The sequence below is a fragment of the Notamacropus eugenii genome, chromosome 3, assembly GCF_028372415.1.
Source record: "Notamacropus eugenii isolate mMacEug1 chromosome 3, mMacEug1.pri_v2, whole genome shotgun sequence".
NCBI classification, from domain to species: Eukaryota; Metazoa; Chordata; class Mammalia; order Diprotodontia; family Macropodidae; genus Notamacropus; species Notamacropus eugenii.
The window spans coordinates 403,920,451-403,944,448 of record NC_092874.1 but is presented as its reverse complement, the minus strand read 5'-3'; the positions used below and the strand labels follow the sequence as shown (position 1 = coordinate 403,944,448).

Sequence of the window (23,998 nt, the reverse complement as noted above, 5' to 3'; positions counted from 1 at the left end):
ACTTTTTAGTGAAGGGAAAAAGAGGGGAGGTGAGAGAAAAACATGAAGTTTACTCCCATCACATTCCACTAAAGGAAGGAATAAAATGCACGGTCATTTTGGTATGAAAACCTATCTTACAATACAGGAAAGTGGGGGATAAGGGGATAAGCAGGGTGGGGGGGATGATGGAAGGGAGGGCACGGGGAGGAGGGAGCAATTTGAGGTCAGCACTCATGGGGAGGGTCAGGATCAAAAGAGAGAACAGAAGTAATGGGGGACAGGATAGGATGGAGGGAAATATAATTAGTTCTTACACAACACTACTATTATGGAAGTCATTTGCAAAACTACACAGATCTGGCCTATATTGAATTGCTTGCCTTCCAAAGGGAAGGGGTGGGGAGGGAGGGAGGGCAGATTGGCAGACAGGGGCAATTAGAATGCTCGGTGTTTTGGGGTGGGGGGAGGGGACAAAAGGGGAGAAAATGTGGAACCCAAAACTTTGTGAAAATGAATGTTAAAAGTTAAATTAATTAATTAAAAAAAATATTTGTGCAAGATAAAAAGAGCAGGTCTCTAGCACTCAAACTACCAAACTAGAGTTTGCTATCAGGACAAATTTCCTGGATGTCACCCACTTTATTCATGCCAGGTGACTGAGATCCTGCACTGGGCAGTGCGTTCCTCAACAGACCTGGAGAATAACATTGTCTCTGTGGAGAGGATGAGAGACTACACTAAGACCTCCAAGGAGGTAACCTCCACTTTCTCTATTTTTGAACAAAGCCTAGTGATCTTTCCTAATCAAGGTATGACCATAGGCTTGTGCCCATTTCTAGTTGGCCGCATGGTATGATGTCCTGGCTTTTCAAAAATCAGAAATCCATGCCTGCATCTCATCTACACTTTTGAGTGGGGAAAGGATTGAAGATTAGGATAAATAATAATTTATTTTTAATTAATTTAATAAGTGGAATGGGGCACCTTGGGGAAGGGTAGTGGATTCCTCATCAATGGAGGTTGGTGTGGGAGGTCTTTAAGAAGAGACTGGATGACCACTTGTGGAAGGATGTTGTACGTAGGACTTTTGTTCCAGGATAGGTTAGACTAGTTGGCTCCCAAGATCCTTTTCAGTCCTAAGATCCTCTGCATAGACTCACACACATGTACCCAAGTATCTATCATGACCTCTGATTTCAGTATATTATCTTCAATCATAGGAAAACCTTCAGAGAAGGTTTTCTCTTGGCAGACATGCCTAGATCCCAGGTTCAAGTTCTTTTAAGTGATTTCTCCTCTCTTCTCCTTTAAGTGAGTTTTGGTATTTTCCCCTTTTGTCTAGGCCCCTTGGACCTTGCCCCATAATGGGATCAGTCACACCTGGCCTGCCATGGGGCAAATTGAATTTCGAGGCTATAGCTTAAGGTACAGGCCAGGATTGGCATTGGCTTTGCGGAATCTGACTCTGGAAATTCACCCACAGGAGAAGGTGAGCAAGGCTTCCTGTGGTTATTCATCCACTAAAACTACCACAACTCAGTAAACTCCTGCTCTGAAAAGCTTAAGGTTTTCCTTTAGTTTCTTGGAGGCTGGTCCTAAGAACAGAAGATGCCATTTTTTCATGTCCTTACTCTAGGTTGGCATTGTTGGCAGGACAGGGGCAGGAAAATCATCCCTCATCATTAGCCTCTTGAGGCTCATTGAAGCTGCAGAAGGAGGGATCTGGATTGATGGGGTGAATATCAGTCAAGTGGGGCTCCATGCCCTAAGGTCCAAAATAACCATCATCCCTCAGGTATGTGATTGGATACTGGAGAAACCATTACTAGTCATTCCTAGGAAGTTGGGCTTTATGCATCAAATGTGGGTTGGGGGGAGAGACATCTGGGTGTGGAAAAGGGGAGATGCTGTCCTGTTCTTTGCTTTCTTAGGACATTACTAGTGGATTTTACTTTTCCCTTCTCTCCCAAGGATCCAATCTTGTTTCCTGGCTCTGTGAGAATGAACCTTGATCTCTTGGATGAACATTCTGATGATGAGATCTGGGGGGCATTAGAGATGGTTCAGCTTAAGAGCTTCATTTTAGATCTCCCTGGCCAGCTACAATATGAGTGCTCAGACCAAGGAGACAACCTGAGGTGAGGGCAGTTGTGGAAAAAGAAGAAAAAATGAATTACTTTATCTAGAGCTACACATTGGGCATGACAAGCATGGTTTGGGCTCCAGACTAGGTTATCCTATGGCTTTCAGTAATAGTGAGAAACCTCAAGAGATCATCTATGTCAGGAATTTTTAACCTTTTTCATAACATGAACCCCTTGTGATGTCCTTGGTCCTCTTTTGAAGCACTACAATGACATTTTAAAATACAAACCATAAAAAACAGGATTACATAGGAAACCAGAAGTTAGCGAACAAATACATAGATGTCATCTTTTTTTTCCCCACGTTTACAGACCTCTTATAACTATCCACTGGGGATCTGTGAGCCCCAGGTGAAGAACTCCTGATCTGTTTAGGATCCTTTACTTCTGGCTATCATGATTTTTATCCCTATTTGATGGATAAGGCAATTGAAGCTCAGTGAGATTGTGGTTTGGTTCAAGGTCACATAGTAAGTGGAAGAACCAAAGCTAGGACCTACGTCTTCCAAATCATAGAATCACAGATTTAGTTAGAAGTAACTTTGGAGGTCACTTAGCCCAACTTCCTCAATTTATACAGATGAGGAAACAGTCTCCCAAAAGTTGAGTAACCTGCACAACCTGCATTTATTACACAGGTAATAAGTGTTACAGCTGAGATTAGAAATATTCATTCCTTTCCAGCTATACCACAGATAGCAGTGGACAGGCCACACATTCAGAAATAACAGCCACAGTCTTAGTCACTGTCTTGGCTTTCAGGCTAAATGAAAAACCAAAATGGCGTGTGTGTGTGTGTGTGTGTGTGTGTGTGTGTAGGAAGGACAAGGATTAGGGAAAAGAGATTAGTGACCCCTTGGTCCCCATGTGAGTCACTCTTTTTCTGTTTGCTATATAGTGTAGGCCAGAAGCAGCTCTTATGTCTGGCCAGGGCCCTGCTCCGGAAAACCAAAATCCTTTTACTGGATGAAGCCACAGCTGCTGTGGATGCTCAGAATGATCTCAAGATCCAGGCCATCCTCAGAGATCAGTTTGCAGATTGCACGGTGCTGACCATCGCCCACCGTCTGCACACAGTGATGGATTGCAACAGGTAACCCCTGCAACAGAGTCCCTTAGCCTTTGCCTCCGGTGTCTTCCCAGAAAGATATCCTAGAGCCCTATTTGTAGTTCAATAGTTCTGAACACGTCTTGACTGTGAACTCAGCCTGCAACTAAAAGTTTAATAATCCTTCACTTGACACACATAACCTAGGTACACAGAAGACCCTAAAGATAGTAAGGATTCAGCCCTGTACAGATCTTTGAAGTGGGCTCTATACCTGGATGAAAAATCCTGAGGAAGGAAGATGCCCAAACCTTGCCATTACAAGGCTGGAGTCTAGTTTTAGTCCAGAATCATGGCAGGGCGATCATAGCAGGGCATCCTATGAAATACATCAGGATGCCTTTAGATGAAAGTTCATTACCCTTGATGCAGAAAAAATCCTACCTTGTGTAATAACTGACATCTATGTAATACTTTCAAGTTTTTGAAGCACTTTACATTCACAACCCAATGAATAAAGTGCCTTATGGGATACCAACATGCACATGATTGTATCTTAAACAGTTACAACCCTAGGTAGTAGTATCTTCTATATTAGGGAGGAGGAAACTGAGGCTCTGAAAAATTAAGTAATATGACCATACTTATACAACTATTAAATGTAAAAGGTGGGCACTGATCTAAATGTCTTCCTGACTTATACAAATAATGTATTCCCTGAGGAGGTTGCAGTTAGCTTCTTCCTTACCTACCACGTTGAGTTACTAGTCATGCTGTTCTTGTCAAAAAGGAGAGATGTGGGCTAGATGACAGCACAGGGACTCAACAGATTTGGAATTGGTTTACACTCAAGAGGAGGCAATAATGGTTCCATGTCAATTTAGGAGGTCTCCAGTAGAGTACCCCAGGGAACTGTGCTAGGCCTTATGTACTGTTTAACATTTTTATAAATTATTTGGATAAAGCATAGATGGCATTCATATCAAATTTGTAGGTGATGCTGGGAAACCAATGTCACAAGTACAAAATAGGGGACTGGAGAAGGAAATGGAAATCACTCCAGTATCTTTGCCAAGAAAACCCCATGGGCATTACGGTCTGTAGGGTCACAAAGAGTCATATGCAACTGAACAACAATAAGAACCAGGAATGATGGGTAGAGATAGAAATAGACAAATTTAGGCTTGATTTTAGAAAAACTTCCAAACAGCTATCTAAAAATGGAATAAGCTACTACCAGAGGTGATGGGTTCCTCTTTATTGGAGGACTTCAAGCAGTCTGGATGACCTGTTTGCTGGCAGTGCTATGGTAGAAATCATTTTTCTGCAAAGAATTGGACAGGGCTAGATAGCCATTAGAGAATCTTTAAATTCGGAAACTCTGTGATTCAAGACACTTAATTTATAATAGCTCTTATAGGTCCCACTGGACTCTAGTTGTGAATCTTAGAGGTAATCTAGCTTCATAGGAACATTGTGTTTCTCTTGCTTTCCCAACTAGGATTTTGGTCATGGACAATGGAGGAGTGGCAGAATTTGGTAGCTCATCCCAGTTACTGGCTCAGAGGGGACTGTTCTACAGATTGGCAGAAGAGTCAGGCCTTATCTGATCAAGTTCTGGAGAGCCAGCTATTAATGTCTTCACAAAAGGAGGGGAGGACATTCACCTACAATCCAAGATGGACTCACACTTGGCCTAAATTTGGATGCCTCTGTAAAGTGGGATCACACTCCTAAGGCAAGATCTACAATAAGTGAATGGAGAGAAAAGGGATCAAAGTCCTGGTGGATCTTAGGTCACACTGGTATCCATCCCATATAGTTCAGAGCCCAGTGGACTCTTGTGTCCCAGAGATTCAGATAGATGGCTCTGGACTTATCGGTTCATTTCACTAGACTGTTCATTTTCTATACCCAACTGCTGTATCAAAGGACAACTGAATGGGAATTAGGGCAGGAGTTCGGTCCAAAGTATCCCCCTCCTATGCAGATTCAATACCAGCACCCCGTTCATCCTCCCCAGCTGTATTTCTGCAACTGCAACCTACTATCCCCTCATGTGGATGCTATGAATAAAATACCTGCAGGATGCTGCCATGCACTTGTTTCTTAGCTACCTAAAGGCTAGGGTGAGAATTTCCTCTCAGAACTCACCACCTCAGAAGCACAGAGAGACTGGCATAGTAGATAGAAGGCAGACCTTGGAGTCAGAAGAGATGAGTTCAAGTTATGCTTCTGACACATATTAGTCAAATGAACATTAAGTCACTTATTCTCTTTGTGTTCTGAATTACACAACTCAGCAATCTGCATCAGTATAATAGAAACATACACCCCACTTTTATTTAGATACAGACATATTTTCATCTATGTGAGAACTCTCAGTGTCCTTTGATGCACTTAGGAAACTCCTGTATAACTTATGGTCTTAATGAATTGTCTGGGGGCATTAAGATTAGGTGATTTGCCCAGCATCACATCATCAGCATATGTCAGAAGCAAGACTCAGACCCAAGTTTTCCTGAATGCATGTTGTCCATGCCAAACTACTGAAAACTTTTGCAGTTGTCTCATATGGAATATGAAGAAGTCTAACTGCTCTTCCGTAATTTGTGGCTCACTGTCAAGGCTGTGGCCTTATGTAGGCCTAGGTCGATGTTAGGAACTTTCTCACTGAAACTTCTTTTGCTCATACTCCATCCAGGGTTTGGGGGATTTTGGTTTGGAAAAGGGACCTGAGTTTCCATGCAAGTGCTCAGGATAGCAAGATATCGAGCACATCTAGTACTTAATACTGGTGTGAACTTCATAGGGTTACTTCATAGGGTTTCATTTTGCATATCTACAAAATGAAGTTGAACTAGATTGTCTCTGAGATCCCTTCTGGCTTTAGATAAATGCTTCTATGTAGGACATACTTCATCTGGTCTATGCTACAGTTGGGTCGCTACTTTGGAAATGGAAAAGGATTTGGTGCTTCAGATGTGGTTAACCTTAAGCTTGAATGACATTGCAAGGGCAAGCAAAGTAGGATCTTTTCCTGTTTTGTTTTAGTATAATCAAGAAATATAATGCCTCTGTTTGTTCCAGGATCCATGGCCATTTAGATTGTAAGGCCAAGAATCCTGGAAGGGTGGAGTGTGATGGCAAGCAGAACAGGATCTTTTGCTGTTTTTGTGTTAGTATAATCTAGTGCCTCTAATGAAATCTCATCTTTATCAATCAAGAGTCTTTACTAGGAGAACAGAAAAAAGTTTCTTTAACTAGAAACAGTCTATGTATTTGTCTTGTTAATTATTTTAATGTGATTAAAGATCTTCCCCATCCTTTAACGGATCTGCCCATTAAGGGAGTTTGATTAGGAAAGATTTGTGGGAAGGCCCAAGCCTTTGTTAATGAGGCACTGGTTCTCCAGGGTTGTTATGCTCTCTGGCTCTAAAAGAAGGTTTAAATACTCTGAGTTAAGGTTTTACTTTGGAGCTTACTGACTGGAAGTGTTTGCTTGGCCAGAGGGCTCTGGAAAGCCACTAAGGAGCCCCCCCAGCTTTGAAAACCCAGATCTTTGTGCTTCCCTCTCTGGTCACTATGGTCAGACAATTGGACCAGTCTGTTGAATTCAAGCAGAGGAAGCTATGTCTGTTGATATCTTTGATTTCTCTGTATTTTCTTTGAAGTTCAGAGTGCTGACTCCGCTGAACTAAGTGAATGAAATATGTGCTTGGTTAAAGAAATGATACATGTGATTGATTAAAGTGATTGTTAACCCCTCCGAAGCTGCCTTTCCTTGTAGAAAAGCAGATCAAAGAACCTGTGATACCAGGCTCCCCTGTGTATGTTAGGGCGCTTACTGTTACAGACATACATATAGAGAACTCTGTTAACTAAGGAAAAAACATTCCCATCTTTTCCTGGTGTCAGTAGTAAGTAACCCATATATAATTTTTTTACCTCCACAACATCTCCTATATCCACCCCCCTCTCTGTCTACTGATGTGATCATCATCCTACTTCAGACCCTCATTACTTTTGACTTGGATTATTGTAACAGCCTCTTAATTTTATCTCCTTACCTCTAAACTCTCCCCATTCCAATATAACCTCTACCTCGGTGGTGCTGAACTCAAGTAGAAATAAGGACCCCTAAACCATACATAAAGATCCCAACCAACCACATACTAAACTTAGAAAACCACTAATTAACATTATCTATGCTTTACTTGAGGCAAGTAGATGGCACAGTGGTTAGAATGCTGGGCCTAGAATTAGGAAGCTATGAACTCATCTTTCTGGGTTCAAATCTGGCCTCAGACTAGCTCTATGACCCTGGGCAAGTCACTTAATCCTGTTTGCCTGTTTCCTCATCTGTAAAATGAGCTGGAGAAGAAAATAGCAAACTACTCCAGTGTCTTTACCAAGAAAACCCCAAATGGGATCACAAAGAGTGGTATATGACTGAAAAATGACTAAAACAACATTATACTATATTTTTGTTAAATATTTCACAATTGCATTTTAATCAAGTACCTGCTGCACTAGGGAGTGTTTGATACCTCTGTTCTATATAACTCCGAAGTGGTTTTCAACTTTAAGATCTGATTGCATCACTATCCACCCTATCAATAAACTCCAAGCCTCCTCATTTCCTTTGGGATCAAATAGAAATTCCTCTGGGTTTTGAAGCCCTTCACAATCTACCTTTCTAGCCGTATACATTATTCTATTTTTTTCACTCTATGGACCAGCCAAATTGTCTTTCTTGCTATTTTGTACACTTAAAACCCTATGTTTTATCTCTGTACCTTTGCACTAGTTGACTCCTATGCCTGAAATGCAATCCCCTCTCCCTTTCACCTCTTAAAATCAGTTGTTTCCTTCAAAACTCAATTACTACCTTTTCTGGGAAGCCTTTCCTGATCTCCCCAACTGCTAAATGCCTTCCTGCGAAGGTATTTATTTTTTAGATGTTTATGTAACATCAGCCTCAAAAGCCCCTGGAGCAAAGATTCTGGTGTTTTTACTGCATCTTTAATAGAAAGGAAAAAAATATTGGGGACAGTTTAACTGTAGCTTGGAGTGAGTTAAATCTCACGTATCAGAGATTGTGTGAGGTAGAGGAAAAGTCAACTTGTCAAATCAACAAGCATTTGGTATCTGCTATGTTAGGCACTGTGCTAAGCACCAAGAATGAATGAATGAACTAAAGAATTAAAAAGTACTTACTGTGTTCCAGGTAGTGTAAGTGCTGGTGATAAAAATACAAAAGTTGACCCTGAAGGACTTTATAATCTAATATGAGAAAACAGTATTAAAATAGGAGGGGGGTAAGGGATGGGTATTATGGTCAAGGATGTCAGTACTGGAGAGTGGAGTCATAAAGCAATTGTTTGAAATGTTCTTCCAAAGTTGGTAGAGTAGATCTGACTACTGGTCCCGGAGATAAATGTGGGAAATGGGTAGTGGAGAAGGGAGGGGCACACCATTCAGATCGAGGCAAGATTATGTGTGGAGAGCAGTGGCGGCATGGTGGATCTGGGCTAGGTTATGATAAATGCTCACCAATCAGAAGCCTTGGACCCAGAGTGAAGCAGAGACTGTAGTATAACAGAGGTTGAGTCAATTATTTTGGACAATGAAGAAACTCATCTTGTGCAAAAGATATTCTGAAAAGAATTGCTGAGAGGCTTTGCCATCATGAATGCTGAATGGTGGAACTAAACGGTATCAGTGTCTGTGGAGAAGTTAGCAGTTGCACTTGGTTAGAGGTAGCTTTGGCTGTGATTTTAGTCTACACATTTTTGAGTTTTAAATCTTTGTGTTTGTTACACTATTAATAGACTGTATAGCCAATAACACTAAACTCACTAGACAGAAGTTTGAACAAAATCTTATGGGAAAAACAGGATCCCCCAGTTTATTTATAAACTGATATGGGGGCTCATAGTTCATTAAGACAGCTATGCTTTTCTATTAACCTATGAGAAAAGAGATTATCTTAGAATCTGAATATAAAACAGGGAAATGAGTCAGAAGAATTGTTGGAGAGAAGTGAAGGTTGGTGTTAATTTGGACTGATTGAAGGAACTATGGATGAATAATCTAGAGAAGACAAGGTTGTATGGAGCCTTGATGGTTCCTACTAATTAGGTTCCCCTTAAAAGGAGGTCTTCAAGTAAGAGCTGTCCGACCACTTGGAGGTAACGCCGTTCAAGTAATTCTTGTAGAAGATCAAGATAGCCTTAGGTTTCTTTCCACTCTGACTGTAACTGCTAAAAGGAAGCTCAGCATGTGCACTAAACACCATTCCTCCCTCTTGCAAAGGGGGTGTTTACTTTGCTTTTTCTAGCACAGAACACAGGCAAAGTTCCTTAAGTTTTGGAGCCAGTAGGAAATTAGTTAGCAGCGCCATAGAGCTAAAAGTTTTCCTTCAAACAAAATAAGAAAAGCTGAAATTAGATTATGTAGTGAAATTTAGTCAGCCAACAGTTACAGCCTTGTCAGACTCTTATCTTTACATGAGAATTTCTCTAAACATTGCTTACTATTGTCCTATTACCTGTACTTGGGGAAAGCCTAAGCTTGGCTTAGTCACACTCCATGGTAGCATGCCACCATTCACATGGGGGTACCTACTTGCATTACAATGTCTAAAAGTCTAGCTTTCTAAATCCACATAGTAAAAGTAACAAGGCCACAATACTTTTTGTAGCATTTTGCATCACAAAGTTAAAGAATCACCTACTTAAAGCTGGAAAAATACCTTAGAGGCCATCTAATCCAACTCCCTTCATTTAACAGATGAGGAAACTGAGTCCCAGAGAGGTTAAGTGACTTGCCCAAAGTCATACAGGTAGTGTCAGAAGCAGGATTTAAACCCAGGTCTCTCACATATCCATTACTCTACCGTACTGTGCTATTCATTAATGAATTGTGTAAACAATGAATTTCACATGGCACCCTTTGTGGACTGTCTGTATCTATCATCTTGCAAGATAAAGTGAAACCAGTTAAAGAGGAAACAGAGGAGCAGATTATGACGTGGCTAAGTGCATCTTTCTGACAACATTCCAAAGACGAATGCACAGAAATGATTTTTGGATCATGTGCAATGTGGCTTCCTTTGCCCTGTGTAGACAATGGTGATTAAGATGAACTGCTCATATCTACAGATTTCCTGTGTATCTTTCTGGTTTCATCTCATATTATCTCTATGAGCCTATTTCATTATTACCCGAGTTAGAGGGTGTAGAAATAAATACGCCCTAACACTTTAAAAAGCAAAATGAAGAATCTGTGTTCTGATGTTATGCGTATCATCATGAATATTTTCCTAGTAAGCAGTGTATATGTTGGGGAGACACAGGTACTTAATTTTTAAAAAATACTGAATTAAAAAACCAAAGTCAAGGATTAAAAAAAAAAACCACCTTATGTTCAGATGGAAAGGGTAATGAAATAGTTTGGGATCTGGAAATGAGTATTTTTGTTACTCTTCATATTTACTTTGTCAACAAACCAATTTAAGAACAATACTTGGCTTATTAGCTGCACTCATGCTGATTTTTTTTCTTATCTAGATTTATCTTTGAGAATGTGGCTAACTGATTTTGACCCTTTCTAATTTTAGTCTAATATCATTTGGAGACTAGTTTTATTAAAGCTGACAAATGAAAAACTGAAACTTACTAAACAAAAGTCACTTTTCATCGTAATGAGAACATTAGAGTATAATGAGAGTTTCTTACGCCATATAGCAGCAACTCTAGGAAAGGACTGGAAAGGAACATCCTTAAACTCTGTCCTGGGGCTCCTGCTGACTTGAGTGGTGGTTGTTTTAGTTTCTAAGACTGGGCTCTAATAGTATCATCCCCACCCTCAAATTTACTCTTTCAGTTCTGGAACTATAATAAAAGCAATTCCCATGATTCCTGGCAAAGGTATGCCAATTTTTCCCAATATGGCTCTATTCACCATCTCTATGACTTTCCAAACTAAAATGTGCCTCCCTGGCCATCACTTCCCTCTATGTGCTGCCCCTCCCCTTAGAATGTAGTAAGACAATGCCCTTCTCGAAGGCAAGGACTGTCTTTGCTATTGTATTTGTATTCCATGCAGTGCTTGGCACACAGTAAGTGCTTAATATTTTTTCCCATTCATTCATCTAAACTAGAAGCAATATATAAAAAGTGGCAGAAGAGGCTAGCAAAGCTGAAGTGAATATTGCCAAATCCATTTCCTTTTAACATGAAGCTCCTTAGTTCTAGTGGGATAAGTATTATGAAGTCACTTACCTTAAAGGTCATTCTTTGAATCCACAGGAGGAAGTGGTAGCTTCAATTCTAATAAATTTGATAGCTTGTTGACACATCTGTTTAGATAGGATGGGCACAACAACCAGAAGCTGCTCAAACAGTTGAGTTAGGTGGGGGCAAACAAGTGGCAGAGGTAGAATAGGAAGGTCAGTGAAGACAGAGCAAGTGTCACATACCCAGTGGAAGGAATATAAATTCATATTAGGATCATCAATGGAAAAATTAACATTAGGTTGGAAAAAGCAGGAGAAAAAGAGATGAACTGATCTGGCAAGAAAATGTGCACTTCAAAATAAAAAACTTGGATTACAGAGAACCAAAATTAACGTCTAATTTGAATTTTCCTAAAGACAGGACAGCTTTTTTTCTAAAATATTTATCAACTTGGAAACTCTGTCTATGGCTTTTTCTCTTCATAATTTAATTCTTTGAAATCCCAGCCACTCAGGATGATTTCTCATTGAAATTGTAATATCCTTTATATTACATGCATATCAGATTCAGTTTCTCAAAATAATTATGACAGGCCCTGAGCTTTGAAAGATGATCAGTTGAGTATACTCTCAAGAGGGGAAAAAACTACCCATTACATCCACACGGATAGTTGGTCATGCAGCTTTATTTATCATTTTATACCTTCTTGGTATTGGGATGGATTTCCTTTCAAATAAATTCATTACATGCTTAGATAGCTACGTACAGATGGTAGTGAATTCTATGAAGACTTTGTATGTAGAAAACTCTTCTTACTACACATCAATTTAAGCAAAAGCTTGCACATTAGAATGAGTGCCGGTGTTAAAATTCCACCTTTCACTCTTGATTCACAAGTAGCAGACACATTGCAGCAGTAGCATAAGGAAAACCCACATAGGGCAAAGTACAGTTTTTACACAGTGTGACCACTTTTAGAGGAAAGACTCTAGCAAGACCACACTTTTTAAAAATTCAGCTCACAAATTAAGTTTGAAATAGGAGGGAGAAGGGAAAGTCAATAGGGATTAAATCAAAGTCTCAGTTTTGTTGTGCAGATAGACTTTGTGTATATAGGCACACACACTAGATTAAATAAAATAATTTAAAAGGCAGTTAGAAATTTTCATATTGCTCTGTCATAAAAAAAAGCTTAAAACTTGTTTCACTGTCCCTGTTCCCAATTGTTCTGGACAGATGCAAGGATGCAGATTCTTTCTTTTCAAATTTATGAAATGATTCTTTAGTGCACTGTAATATCACAGCTAGAAAGGAACTGTCTCTGAAGACAATGTGATCAAATGTCAGATCAGAACCAGGGAATATTCTGAGGGAGGTGCCAACCAGTCTGTGTTACATATCTATTGCCATTTTTGTTTACCTGGGTCAAAATCTCACAACAAAACCAAGCTTCCTCCTTAACACTGTTCCTTTTAGAAACACATACAGTCATACACATATAGCCAACTCCACACACACTCTGTCCATACATACTCGCACACAGAAGGTGAATGAAATTTTTTCATCATTTCTGGGAGGCAAGACTTAGTGTTATGTTGTACAAATGATTTGGCTACCACAGGAAATGAAGGCATTAGGTGTAAAAATTAGACGTATGCTCAGTAAGCCAAAATAAATGTAAACAAACAGCAGGCTATCACTAAGCAGTTCAAGTGTCTTAGCACCAAGGGAATTTCCCCATGTTAAATACTAAATTTGTGATGTATAAAACTTGGTGATGCTTATCCACCTAAAATGTGTCATAGAGACTCATGGTTCAGGCTTGAATACACTTGTCCTCTAAGATTCTATCCACTGGACCCAGCCTACATTCATTCCTCTTTTCCCTGAAAACAGTGTCCCAGCAACAATGCAAGCTAGAGTATGCTGAAAGCACATTTAATGCAATGGAAAGAGGGCACTTAATATCATATAGGGTAGCAGAGTAAACAGGTCCTCAAAAACAGACGTCTAAATGAAGGTCCAGTGTACCAAAAACATGTGATGTTCACTCTCATGAAAGTAAGCCATAGATAACAGATTGCTCTAACACGGAGACAGCCAGGCATCTTTATAAAAAAAAAAAAAAAAAAAAGCAGTCATCTTAAAATTCAGAACTATGACACTGCTGGAGGAAAACAAAGGTTGTATTACAGCATCTGAATGAAACTATCATCTTCTGATGTAATGTACCCACTTTATTTAGTCTTCATTTTATAACTTCTTCCTTTTCAACTCAAGAATAGTCCAAATACGCGTCAGCTGGTGAAGTAGGTTTTGGTGTTCTGTCTATGTGATTAAAGACAGTAAGAATGGGATTTTTGCCCAGATGGGGAGTTTTGCTGTCAGGTAATTTTCCCCTCTAAAATCTAGGAGCTATAAATGTTTGCTTGCAGGAAAAACAAAAATAACCCCTCCCCCCTTGATATTTAAGCTTAAATTATTATCATTTTTCTAAATAAGAACAGGGCTATCTGTGAATGTGGAAGTTTACATTACTGTTACATAAAATTCAATCATGGTTTGAAAAATATTCATAGAAAAAGTTATTGTGACTTGTTTCATTAATGGGGATGGGAACAGATTACGTTGTGACAACTGAAATGCCATGGCCAAATGCTCCCAAGAAGTGTTGATAAGTAATAACATATCTAGGTACTAACCCTCCTCACCATTCATTCCCGAATCAATTCACAAGAATTCAATCTTCCACTGAAGGGATGGATGATGTTTTTATACTGCTGCTGAAATGTAAAATCTATTAAGAAAACGCTCAAAGCAAGGCTGCTTGGTTTTTTACCAAATAACCCAGTTGGAATGTGTAATGAAATATCACTCAGCCTCATGTCTGAGAGAATGGTATGATAATCAGAGAAGGATAGCATGGAGAATGAATTCTCCCATCTAAATACAAGTCTTTAATAGTGACTCAAAATGGAAAGCCGCCAGAAATTTCCCATCTCCCCCAAAACACATCACACACAACCAGGTTTCTTTCCCATTTTCTAATGATGTACAATTTTCCACCTTTCTCCGTCCAATAATTCTTCAACATTACAATTTGTTTTGCTGCATGAGAATTACAACTTTCTAAAGCAAACCCATCTACATGCTTAGCTGGCTGGTTGGCTGGCTGCTGTCCTTCATTCTCGAAGAGGACCCAAACAACACCACAGTTAGTCAAGTCACAAGCACTGGTCTGATTAGCCACAGTCAGATGCCCTAACTAATCCTAAAAGGAATATCCTTTTTTTTTTAAACCCTATACACGTTAGTCCATTTAAGAGTCCTTCAAACAGTATTTACTACAGATTTCTTCAACTAATTTTTTCAAATCTGAGGTAACAATGACCACATTCAGCCAAGCTGCTTAAATACCACAGTAAAATAAAGCTAATGGGGAACAGAATTTAAGGCATTTTTTTTTATTTCGGCCAAGGAATGATGCATGCTACAGATTAACCTTTACTTTCCCCACTTGGTTGTCTGAGAACAACAAAATTTTTTCTTTCAATTTTTGTTTTACATGGCACTTGGTTAATGGAGGGAGGGAGAACTGTCTCCCTTAAGTTACTCCAGATTTTCAAGCGTTTTCTTCAAAGATGATGCTTTCTCCTGCAGCTCAGGTCTGCTGTCAGTCTTCTCCATGGTAGTTAAAGACTCAATGAGCAGTGCTCGGCATTCAGGTGTCAAACTTTTCCACTGTTTAGACTCTACAAACAAAACATTTAAAAGGAAAAAAATTTAAAAATTAGTTTAGTTTATTAAAAAAATAAAGAGTTAGAAATGTGGGGGAAAAGCTGTGAGTTGAGAAACTCTGCTCTATGGCAAAAGCAACTAATTAAATATGTTTGGAAATACCAATGACCAAATCATTACAAATACATGTTAGAACTATCTGATATATTATAAACCAGTAAGGCGAGTGTTAGTCCTGTCAGTCACACTAAAGAATGTGAAGTGCTTAAACCACAAAGTTTGAAAAGTTTAAGTGAAAAATAATAGGGCACAATCCCACAGTATAAATACAATTCTAGTAACAATGTTACTTCCTATGCATTCAATCTCCATACAAAATTTTTCCATGTGCTTTTCTAGAACTATGAACATCAACTATTTTAAAGAATACCAATAACTAGAATCAGTATAAAAAGGGACTTTTTCCACCCTTTTTAAATATAGGGGGGAAAATAAAATTTCTATTTATACATAAACACTAATCAGTTCTACAAAATAGGTTCAAATTGGATAAGTTCTATAGTTAACAACAACAAAGGTTTACATAATTTTTTGAGGTTTGTACAAACAAAGTCTTCTTTAAGTGTTGCTATAAATAAACTGAATAATTTTGTAATAAAACCCAGAAAAACAAGCAATAGATGCCCAGGACCTTACTTATAAAAGTGAAATGTAAAGGAAGCTAGCCTACTTCATAGATAACATGTTGGGGGGTGGGGGAGAATGGGCCTTGAATAAAACTTTGGCAGTTCTCCCTTTATTACTACCAAAAGAAGTTGCTTCAACATGCATTAAACAGATCAAAACTTGTAAGGAAAAAGCTTTACATTAGATTCATAGATTTATTTCTATTTAATCTATCAACTACTGCTCTGGTTAACTTAAACATTAAGGTCTCTTCTCTAAGCTGCTGTCATAGTCACCGATACTGTAAATAATGGAAATCAAGTTGTCATACTGAAAAAAGTAACTTCTGCAATCTTTAAATACTACTGGAAAAAAACCCCCACAAAACTCCTCAAAAGAATTATAACCAAAGTAGTACAAAAGTCATATGGAAAAGATACTTGAAAATAAAACCTTACAGATATTAAAAGGTTAGAAATTGGCGTTACATAATCTTTGCTTACACACTGCAAATTATTATGAACATTTTTCTAAATCACAAAGTCCTTAGGTTTCTCATCCAGATATACAGTTACAGGAGTAGGACACAAAAATTGGCTTGGACCAAAAGATAGGAAAGTTAGGATAATTCTCACCTGTCAAGTGAAATACTCACCTTCAAGTTTTTGAAGCACCAACTCTAACACAGACAACGCTTCTGTTCTTATAGATGTGTAGCTTTTATTTTCTAAGAAGGAAATGATGTTTAAAATTATTATCTTTTGCATTCAACTAACAGAATGCCTCCTCCAATATGAAACAATGTTCTGAGCTCCTGTAGCAAAATGAACCAAATACTGCTTTGTGTATGCATCACACAGTCACATGTCTTATTATAAAATATCCAAGTAAAGAGACAGAAACACTAACAAGAAATTCTATTATTTAGCTAATTTTAAGGAGATAGAGGTACTACTAGGATTAAAAAATTTAGAAATGGAAAGAGGGACCTTAAAGATTATCTAATCCAAATCCTTTATTTTCTAGATGAAAAATACTGATTGTTAGAGGTTAGCTGATTTGCTTAAGGGAAACCAAGTAAATAGTGAGCTGGGTGTTTAAGTCCACGTCCTCTGGCTCAAATCAAATACTTTTATCAATATGCCACAGTTTTCTTGCTCTCCATGTTCATTACTATACACCTATTAAAAACACCCCTAAGATACTCAGGACAGCTAGGTGGCGCAGTAGATAGAGCACTGGGCCAGTAGTCAGGAAGATTCTTCCTGAGCTCAAATCTGGCCTCAGACACGTAACAGCTATGTGACCTTGGGTAAGTCAATTCACTCTGCTTGCCTCAGTTTCCTCATCTGTAAAATGAATACGAGAAGGAAATGGCAATCCACTCCAATATTTTTGCCAAGGAAACCCCAAATGGAATCACAATGAGTACAATACGACTGAAAAACAAATGAAAGATACTCTATCAGAACAGTATTAAGAATACAGAGTTTATGACCTGTTGAGGGATAAAGGACTGAACCATGGAAAAATCTTAAGAGAGGAAGCCAGATTCCTTAACTCCCAGTCCTCTGTCCACAAACCATATTTCCATTCAACTTTACCTGGGTCTTCAGTTCCTTACCTGCAAAATTCCGGGCAGTCAAAAGGAGTGTGACTAAGGTCCCAACTAGCTCTAAATCTGAGTTTGTAAGCTAAAGGCATAGAAATCATCCTCGGAATAGCAAATTCCTAGAATTTTTCTAGGAATTCAAATTTAATTCACTGCAATTTGAAGAACTCAACTTTCTTCTCCTTTTTGATTATTTTGTCTCCAGTACTCAGGAGACTCATGTTTTCAAGAGATGTGTCACTGCAAATCCACTTCAAGAGTTAGATAATCAAATATTTTTAGCTAAAACCTTTAGCTACTAGATATATTCTTCAAAAAAAAACCTGAATTTAATTTGGTCTTAAATTAAATTTGATCAGTTTAACTGAGCTTTTGTTTTCCTATCACTTTCATTTCCAAATATATTTTCCCTTCTTTCTTTATCCAGAGCCATCCCTTGTCTAATTTAAAAAACAAAACAATAAGAAACAGCAAACCCAGCCAAGACATCAACCAATTTGAGAGCAAGCTTACCTAAAGAATGTGTGATTGATGAACAAGTCTCAAGCAGTATTTCAGTCAAAGCCTCAGAATCTGCATGCTCCTTTTCTAAAAGCATTAACCTAACGAAATTAGAATAAAGATATTCTTTTAAGCAATAGAAATCATTCCAATACATTTTTTTTGACTAAAATGTAATATCTGCATCCATCATATTAAGTTATTTTTAGCTGATATCATGACGAAAAGCTAGGATGCTACTGGTTATACAATCATGCCAGAAGAAAAATAAGAAACCTTTGAAGTATAAAGTGAATTACCCCTGAAAATAGGCATTCATCGACCTCAGGACACCCAGTTGTACTTTCCATGTGCTGAGTTTCAGTCGTTCACACATTAGCTTGCACAACTCCTGACGGTAGCAACCTAAGAAAAAGTGCAAATTGAGTCCTTAAGCTTAAATTAGTATTTCCTGGAAATTTCCCAGTATTTTCCAGAATAATTCAGCTAAGTCTTAATGTGCCTATTTCCTATATACAGTTCCTCAAAATATATTTATTAATTGTTCCATCGAGTCTACCATAAATGTTAACTTTTAAACTAACTTGACCAAACCTTTCCCTTCCTAAAAAACCTGTTTTTAGTTCAAACTAGATTTTATGCACTAGTGACTTATCTTAAGCATTCATATCTAACTATCAAGCAGTGAAGATAATACCCATAAGTTCATATTATTTTAAGATATAACTCCTTTCCTGGGAAAAAATTACTTTTTTTCTTATCCCTGTACTATAATTATGACAGAAAAAAATATCTCCTCTAAAAAATTAGCAAATCAGTGGCTTAGAAAAAAAACACCTTAATTCTGGTTGTAGTCAAACCAGATCAAGAGTCAGAAAAGAAAATTGAAAAACATTAAAAATACTAAGAAAAAAGCAACAGGGTACAATGCAAGGTATAATAATTAAAACACTGGAACATGCCAAAGTAGGATGTGTGAACTCCAATCAGCCCTTCCTAAACCAAGAAACGTTTTTATGTCTTGTCCAGAATGTAAACTGGCAGCAAGTTTGGCTAGATGGCAAAACGTTTCTCGAAATAAGCACTTCTATTTCACTTCCTCCCATGGGGATACTATGTACTGGGGATGAAGTCTCCAAAAAGTCATCAGTGTCTAAAAAGGCTCATCTCAGTCACAAATGACCAACTATAGAAATCATGTGCCTAATGAGAATTATGTAGTGAAGCTAACATAACTTCAAACTGGAGAGATTTTTCTTCTGGATATGTTACAGTGGCTAAAGATTATATATATTCTATAGATTCATCTTCATGCATCATGACAATGAAAAAAGGACGTATGTCAACAACATTAGTGGGTTAAACTGTCACAAAGAGGTTGATAAGAATATTCACAGGTCAGCAGAATCAAATATTGTGTTAACTTTGACTATCTAAAATCAAGCAGACAAGAAGTCAATGATTACTTAAAAAAGAAACTGTTCACTCTGAGTCAAGAGCTGTCCCCAGAAGCACTTTCTTACTAAATCCCTTCCTCAGACTTTAGAGTCACTGATGTGCTTACATTGAGTCTCCACATTTCTAGGCCAAGCTTTGCCTATGCTCTCAAAGGCACATAGCAGAGATTCCATCTGAAGTTCCTTTTCCTTCTCATTATCATCCTCTTCATTTTTTGATGTCCGGGCACCAACACTTTCAAGAGAATTCTAGGACACGTTGAAGAAAAATGAAAAAATGTCATCTTTTGTAGGAAGTCAATGTTGGAGGAGTTATGGAAATCTAGGTACACTAGTGCATTGTTGGTAGAACTGAGCATCAGTACAACCATTCTGTAAAACAATTTGGAATTATTCAAATAAAGTGACTAAAATGTACATATCCTTGACCCAGAGATTCCATTTCACAGTGGACTATATACCTCCAGAAGGTCACTGATTAGAAGAAAGTCCCCATCAAGACCAAAATATTTACAGTAATACTTTTCTGGGGTAGCAAAGAACTAGAAGCAAAATAGATGCCCAACAACTGGGGAATGGCTAAACACACCACGATACAAAAATGTAGAGGAATATTATTGTGCTGTAAGAAATGTCAAATATGATAACTTCAGAGAAGTATGCAAAGATCTACATGAACTGATACAGAATGAATTAAGTGGAGCCAAGAAACAATATACATGACTATAACAACGTGAACAGGAAGAACAAATACCACAAAACACGAAGTGAATGTTATGGAATTAGAAAGAACATCATGGCCCCAAAGAACAGACACAAGTCACTTCCTTCAGTTCCTTTGCAGAGGGATGAAGTCTAGAGTTATGGAATACTGCATATATTTCAGACTTTTTTGATACATTGATTGATTTTACTGATCCTTTTTCTATTTTTTCTTTGAAGAATATTATTATAAGGAATGGCTTTCTGAGAGAGGGAAGGAGATGGGGAGAAATTTAGGCAATGTAACAAGAAGAGCTATCAATAAAAACTTGCATTAAAAAAGAAAAAAAGATTTATCTCTTATATAGGCCTAGTGATAACAACAACCAGACTAGGAACCACTGATCTTGCTTTAGGTGCTAAACTCATCACCATGTCACTTTTAAGTAAACCATTCAGCGCTTCTGTGCTTAACACTGTTACCCCTTGTACTTAATGGCTCCGACTCAGAACTTCTAATCGCTTTCACTGCCAACTGTGGAAATGAAGTCTAAGGTTCAGGACTGTGAACAAGAATATTCAACCATCAAAATTTCTATGCATTTTATAAAAATTATATCACACAGCTTATCACTGAGCCAAGGTTCTCTGACTACTAGTTGGCACAGGGTTACATGCACTGCTTAATGAATGAAGGTCCTGGTTTCACACCAAGCTCACTGTACAAAAAATATAATGGATTATTACTGTGCTTTAAGAAGTGATAAATATGATGACTACAGAAGTATGGAAAGATCTATATGAACTGCTAGTGCTACAGTTGGCAGTGAAATATCTAGATGCCAGATTCCTGCTCTGCACCACTGAAGCTAGTTTCTCTCAGATGTGCTTTCATGGTAAAGGCTACTTAAAAAGAAAAAAAGATCAGAAAAGGATAGAGAAAACATTTTCCCCTTTTCTTTTTTTGTAACTAAGATAACCAAACATTTCACCATGAGAATAGCTTCAGGCTAGCAATTTTTACCTTTTTAATCATTGGAACAACAATGTCAGACAGCTCCTGGAATCTATCTTCTTTAGTGGCATTGAGTATATCAGCTATACATCTAATGGCTACCATCTTGTATTTGATGTTGTCTTTGCGACACTCCTTCAGAACAGTCTGAACAATCTCATTTATACTGGGCTGATTAGGCACTGACTTTTCCAGCTCTGCACTATAGGATATATTTAAAAAAATCATTGATTATTAAAAGTTTTGGCTTTCAGTTGAAATCAGCAAATGACATATTCATTGAAAGAATGCTTACCTACAAGCTACTACAACACATGCAATGGCTTTTAACAGTTCTTCCTAGGGGATTTAAAAGAGAGAAAACATTTCTTTATGAAAACATTATTTATCAGGTCCATACATGCCACCTGCATCCTCCAAATAATGATTCCATTAGCAAACTCAGAATCATTTCATTTTCATCTACAATAGACAAGATATTCTACGTTCTATTACACTGCAGGGTTTTTAAGGTTTCATTACTTCCAATGACTGCTCTTGTCAAATATGATGTTATATAGCCCATTTACAAAAAACAGTCAACATTGTTATTTAACTCTAGGCCTGCAAGCACATAACTACGCTCTCTCAATGGTCAGCTGTTTATCTAATGTGAGTGTCCATCATCCCCTTAGGGAAAACCCTAGAGAACTCTGTTCTGGTTTCTAAGTCAGACTGAGATATATGAACACCACATAGTGACCATACTACTCCAAGTTTTAACTTTCAGTTTATATGAAATAGGAAGATGTGGGTAAATTAGTAAAAGACTAACTAGCTCAGTCTAACGGCAGACATATGCAAAATCTAGTATAGAAAAGCAATACTATTTCCAGTTAAGTAATAATCAAACTTTGAAAGTTATACATGAATGTTAAGCTCTTCACAAGTAGGGGCTGCTTCATTCTTTGTATCTGTATCCTAATATCTAGCATATTGCCTAGAAAGGACAGAATATACAGAATTTAATTTATTCTTACTGGAAATACCAATACTTGAAACCATGCTAAGTGTCTATTGTCAAGAATTAGATACCTCCAAAATCAACTTGACATGAATGATTCTTTTACCTTTCCTGTCCATGTTCTTCCAGCCAACCCCTGCAATAATGCAGTCATTATCATTCCCAGATACGGAGGTACTAGGGAACTTGTTTGCTTTGCAATAGATGCCATGGCAGCTGCACCCTGGGCTTTCATTTTCCAAGACGGAGACTGCAAAGCTTTCTGGGTAATAACAATCAATTCCTGCATATATAATCGAATGCCACCAAAGGAACCTGCATTAATGAAAGCAAGATTAATATAATTATGAAGGAATACATTATACATTCAGCCAAGTGATTTTCTTAACAGTGATCTGCCCCTTTAGACTATTACGCAATCTTACATATGACAAAATTTTTCGCTTGTAAAAAAAGAGACAGAAGTTCAACACTTCAAATGAGTATGCAGACACATGCTAAATTATCTATTATCTAACTTCTGATCAAAAGCATACAAGGATTAAACTATATGGATTTGGTTATGGGGCACATAGGAAGATAATCCTATGATTAACAAATCTGAGTTTCAGTTCCAAAGGAAGGAAGGAAGGGATTTAGGGTCACAGACCTGGCACGTTTTCCTGCCACACTTCAGTCCACAGAGTGGCCTCATCCTTCTCCCCCTTGTCCTCACCAGCTGCTTCATGCATGCCTAGGAATGCCAATGGCAATACTTCCTTGGCATGGCTCTTGAGCACGTCAGGGCTGTAGCGCCCAATGGCATGAATGGTTAAAGCGCATGAGCTCTTGTAGATCGGTTCTAAAAACAAGGGGACACACAAATAGGATTTGGCAAAATAAACAAAAAACCTGAACTGAGCTGCTGATATCAAAGTTGAGAGTACCTTCCTTTTCCATATACCAGCTGTTAAGCTTCTGTAGCAGTTTCTCAGTGCTACTATCCCGTGAGGTCTGAAAAGCAAAGAATTCAAATAATTTTAAAAGATTAACTAATTATTTTTTACAATTATTTTTACAATTAAATGAGAGACCAACCACTTACTCGAACTAAATGTCCCATGGCAAATGCAAAGGACTTTTGTACCACATTGTTCCGATCTGTCAAGCCACTGAGCAATGCACTCATGAGTTTTCCTGTTGGCAAAAGGCAGAAGACAACTTAAGGCTTTTAGCTAACTTCTTTGATATTTAGCACAGAATAGAGTGTACCACACTATGACTAAAACTTCTCCTTATAAAGCCCTAATAAACCATTAATAGCCAATTAATAGCCCATAATACACGAAGGCTCATGCATTTACTATACAGGAATTGAGACTGTTGCATTAGAAAGGACTTGGCTATTCCTTAGCTGCTTTCCACTTAATGAGATGTAACAATTGATAAAAGTATCTGGGAGATAGTAGAAGCTTTTAAAGTAATAAATTAACTTGTTCAATAAATGTTTATTCAATTAAACTGAATTACAATAGAAAGTGTCTGCAAAGTTAATGAGGAAAGAACCTTTAGCAAACAAGTAAAAACTGGATAGGTAATAAAATGAAGCTTTGGTAAGTGAAGCTCATTCACCCATCCAGGAATCCTCTGGGGAAGGAAGATTCTGATGTATAATCAATTTGTAATCAAAAGTCACATCAGGTCTATAGCTTTAACAAAATAACAACCAATCATACACATTATATAACCATATGATTTATATTAATTTAGAAGAATCCAGAGTTTTCACTTGTTACACATTTTTATTTTAAAATTCCATGACTCTCTACATGATTGATAAGTATATTGAGAGTTTTATCCTGTTACTGTCCCAGTATGTTTCTATAAATCACTGGACAGTGATTCCTT

General features: G+C 37.9%; 2 protein-coding genes across 14 annotated transcripts in view; one reads left to right on the top strand and one right to left on the bottom strand.

Annotated features, from left to right (window-relative positions):
- The window catches only part of ABCC6 (ATP binding cassette subfamily C member 6), a 77,947-nt gene extending 63,958 nt beyond the window's left edge, over window positions 1-13,989 (top strand). For all 7 annotated transcript variants that reach the window (XM_072598078.1, XM_072598077.1, XM_072598076.1 and 4 more), the window contains 6 exons: window positions 635-736; window positions 1,325-1,471; window positions 1,619-1,777; window positions 1,954-2,120; window positions 3,025-3,219; window positions 4,676-13,989. In XM_072598078.1, the coding sequence (XP_072454179.1) occupies window positions 635-736; window positions 1,325-1,471; window positions 1,619-1,777; window positions 1,954-2,120; window positions 3,025-3,219; window positions 4,676-4,784 (879 nt within the window). In that variant the 3' untranslated portion in view covers window positions 4,785-13,989. The remainder of the gene's footprint in view (window positions 1-634; window positions 737-1,324; window positions 1,472-1,618; window positions 1,778-1,953; window positions 2,121-3,024; window positions 3,220-4,675) is intronic.
- An 876-nt stretch (window positions 13,990-14,865) lies between these two features.
- The window catches only part of ECPAS (Ecm29 proteasome adaptor and scaffold), a 167,478-nt gene continuing 158,345 nt past the window's right edge, over window positions 14,866-23,998 (bottom strand). For all 7 annotated transcript variants that reach the window (XM_072598073.1, XM_072598074.1, XM_072598067.1 and 4 more), the window contains 11 exons: window positions 23,196-23,287; window positions 23,038-23,104; window positions 22,761-22,952; window positions 22,218-22,426; window positions 21,404-21,447; window positions 21,118-21,310; window positions 19,499-19,640; window positions 18,234-18,339; window positions 17,947-18,035; window positions 16,477-16,548; window positions 14,866-15,169 (listed from right to left, as the gene is read on the bottom strand). In XM_072598073.1, the coding sequence (XP_072454174.1) occupies window positions 15,027-15,169; window positions 16,477-16,548; window positions 17,947-18,035; window positions 18,234-18,339; window positions 19,499-19,640; window positions 21,118-21,310; window positions 21,404-21,447; window positions 22,218-22,426; window positions 22,761-22,952; window positions 23,038-23,104; window positions 23,196-23,287 (1,349 nt within the window). In that variant the 3' untranslated portion in view covers window positions 14,866-15,026. The remainder of the gene's footprint in view (window positions 15,170-16,476; window positions 16,549-17,946; window positions 18,036-18,233; window positions 18,340-19,498; window positions 19,641-21,117; window positions 21,311-21,403; window positions 21,448-22,217; window positions 22,427-22,760; window positions 22,953-23,037; window positions 23,105-23,195; window positions 23,288-23,998) is intronic.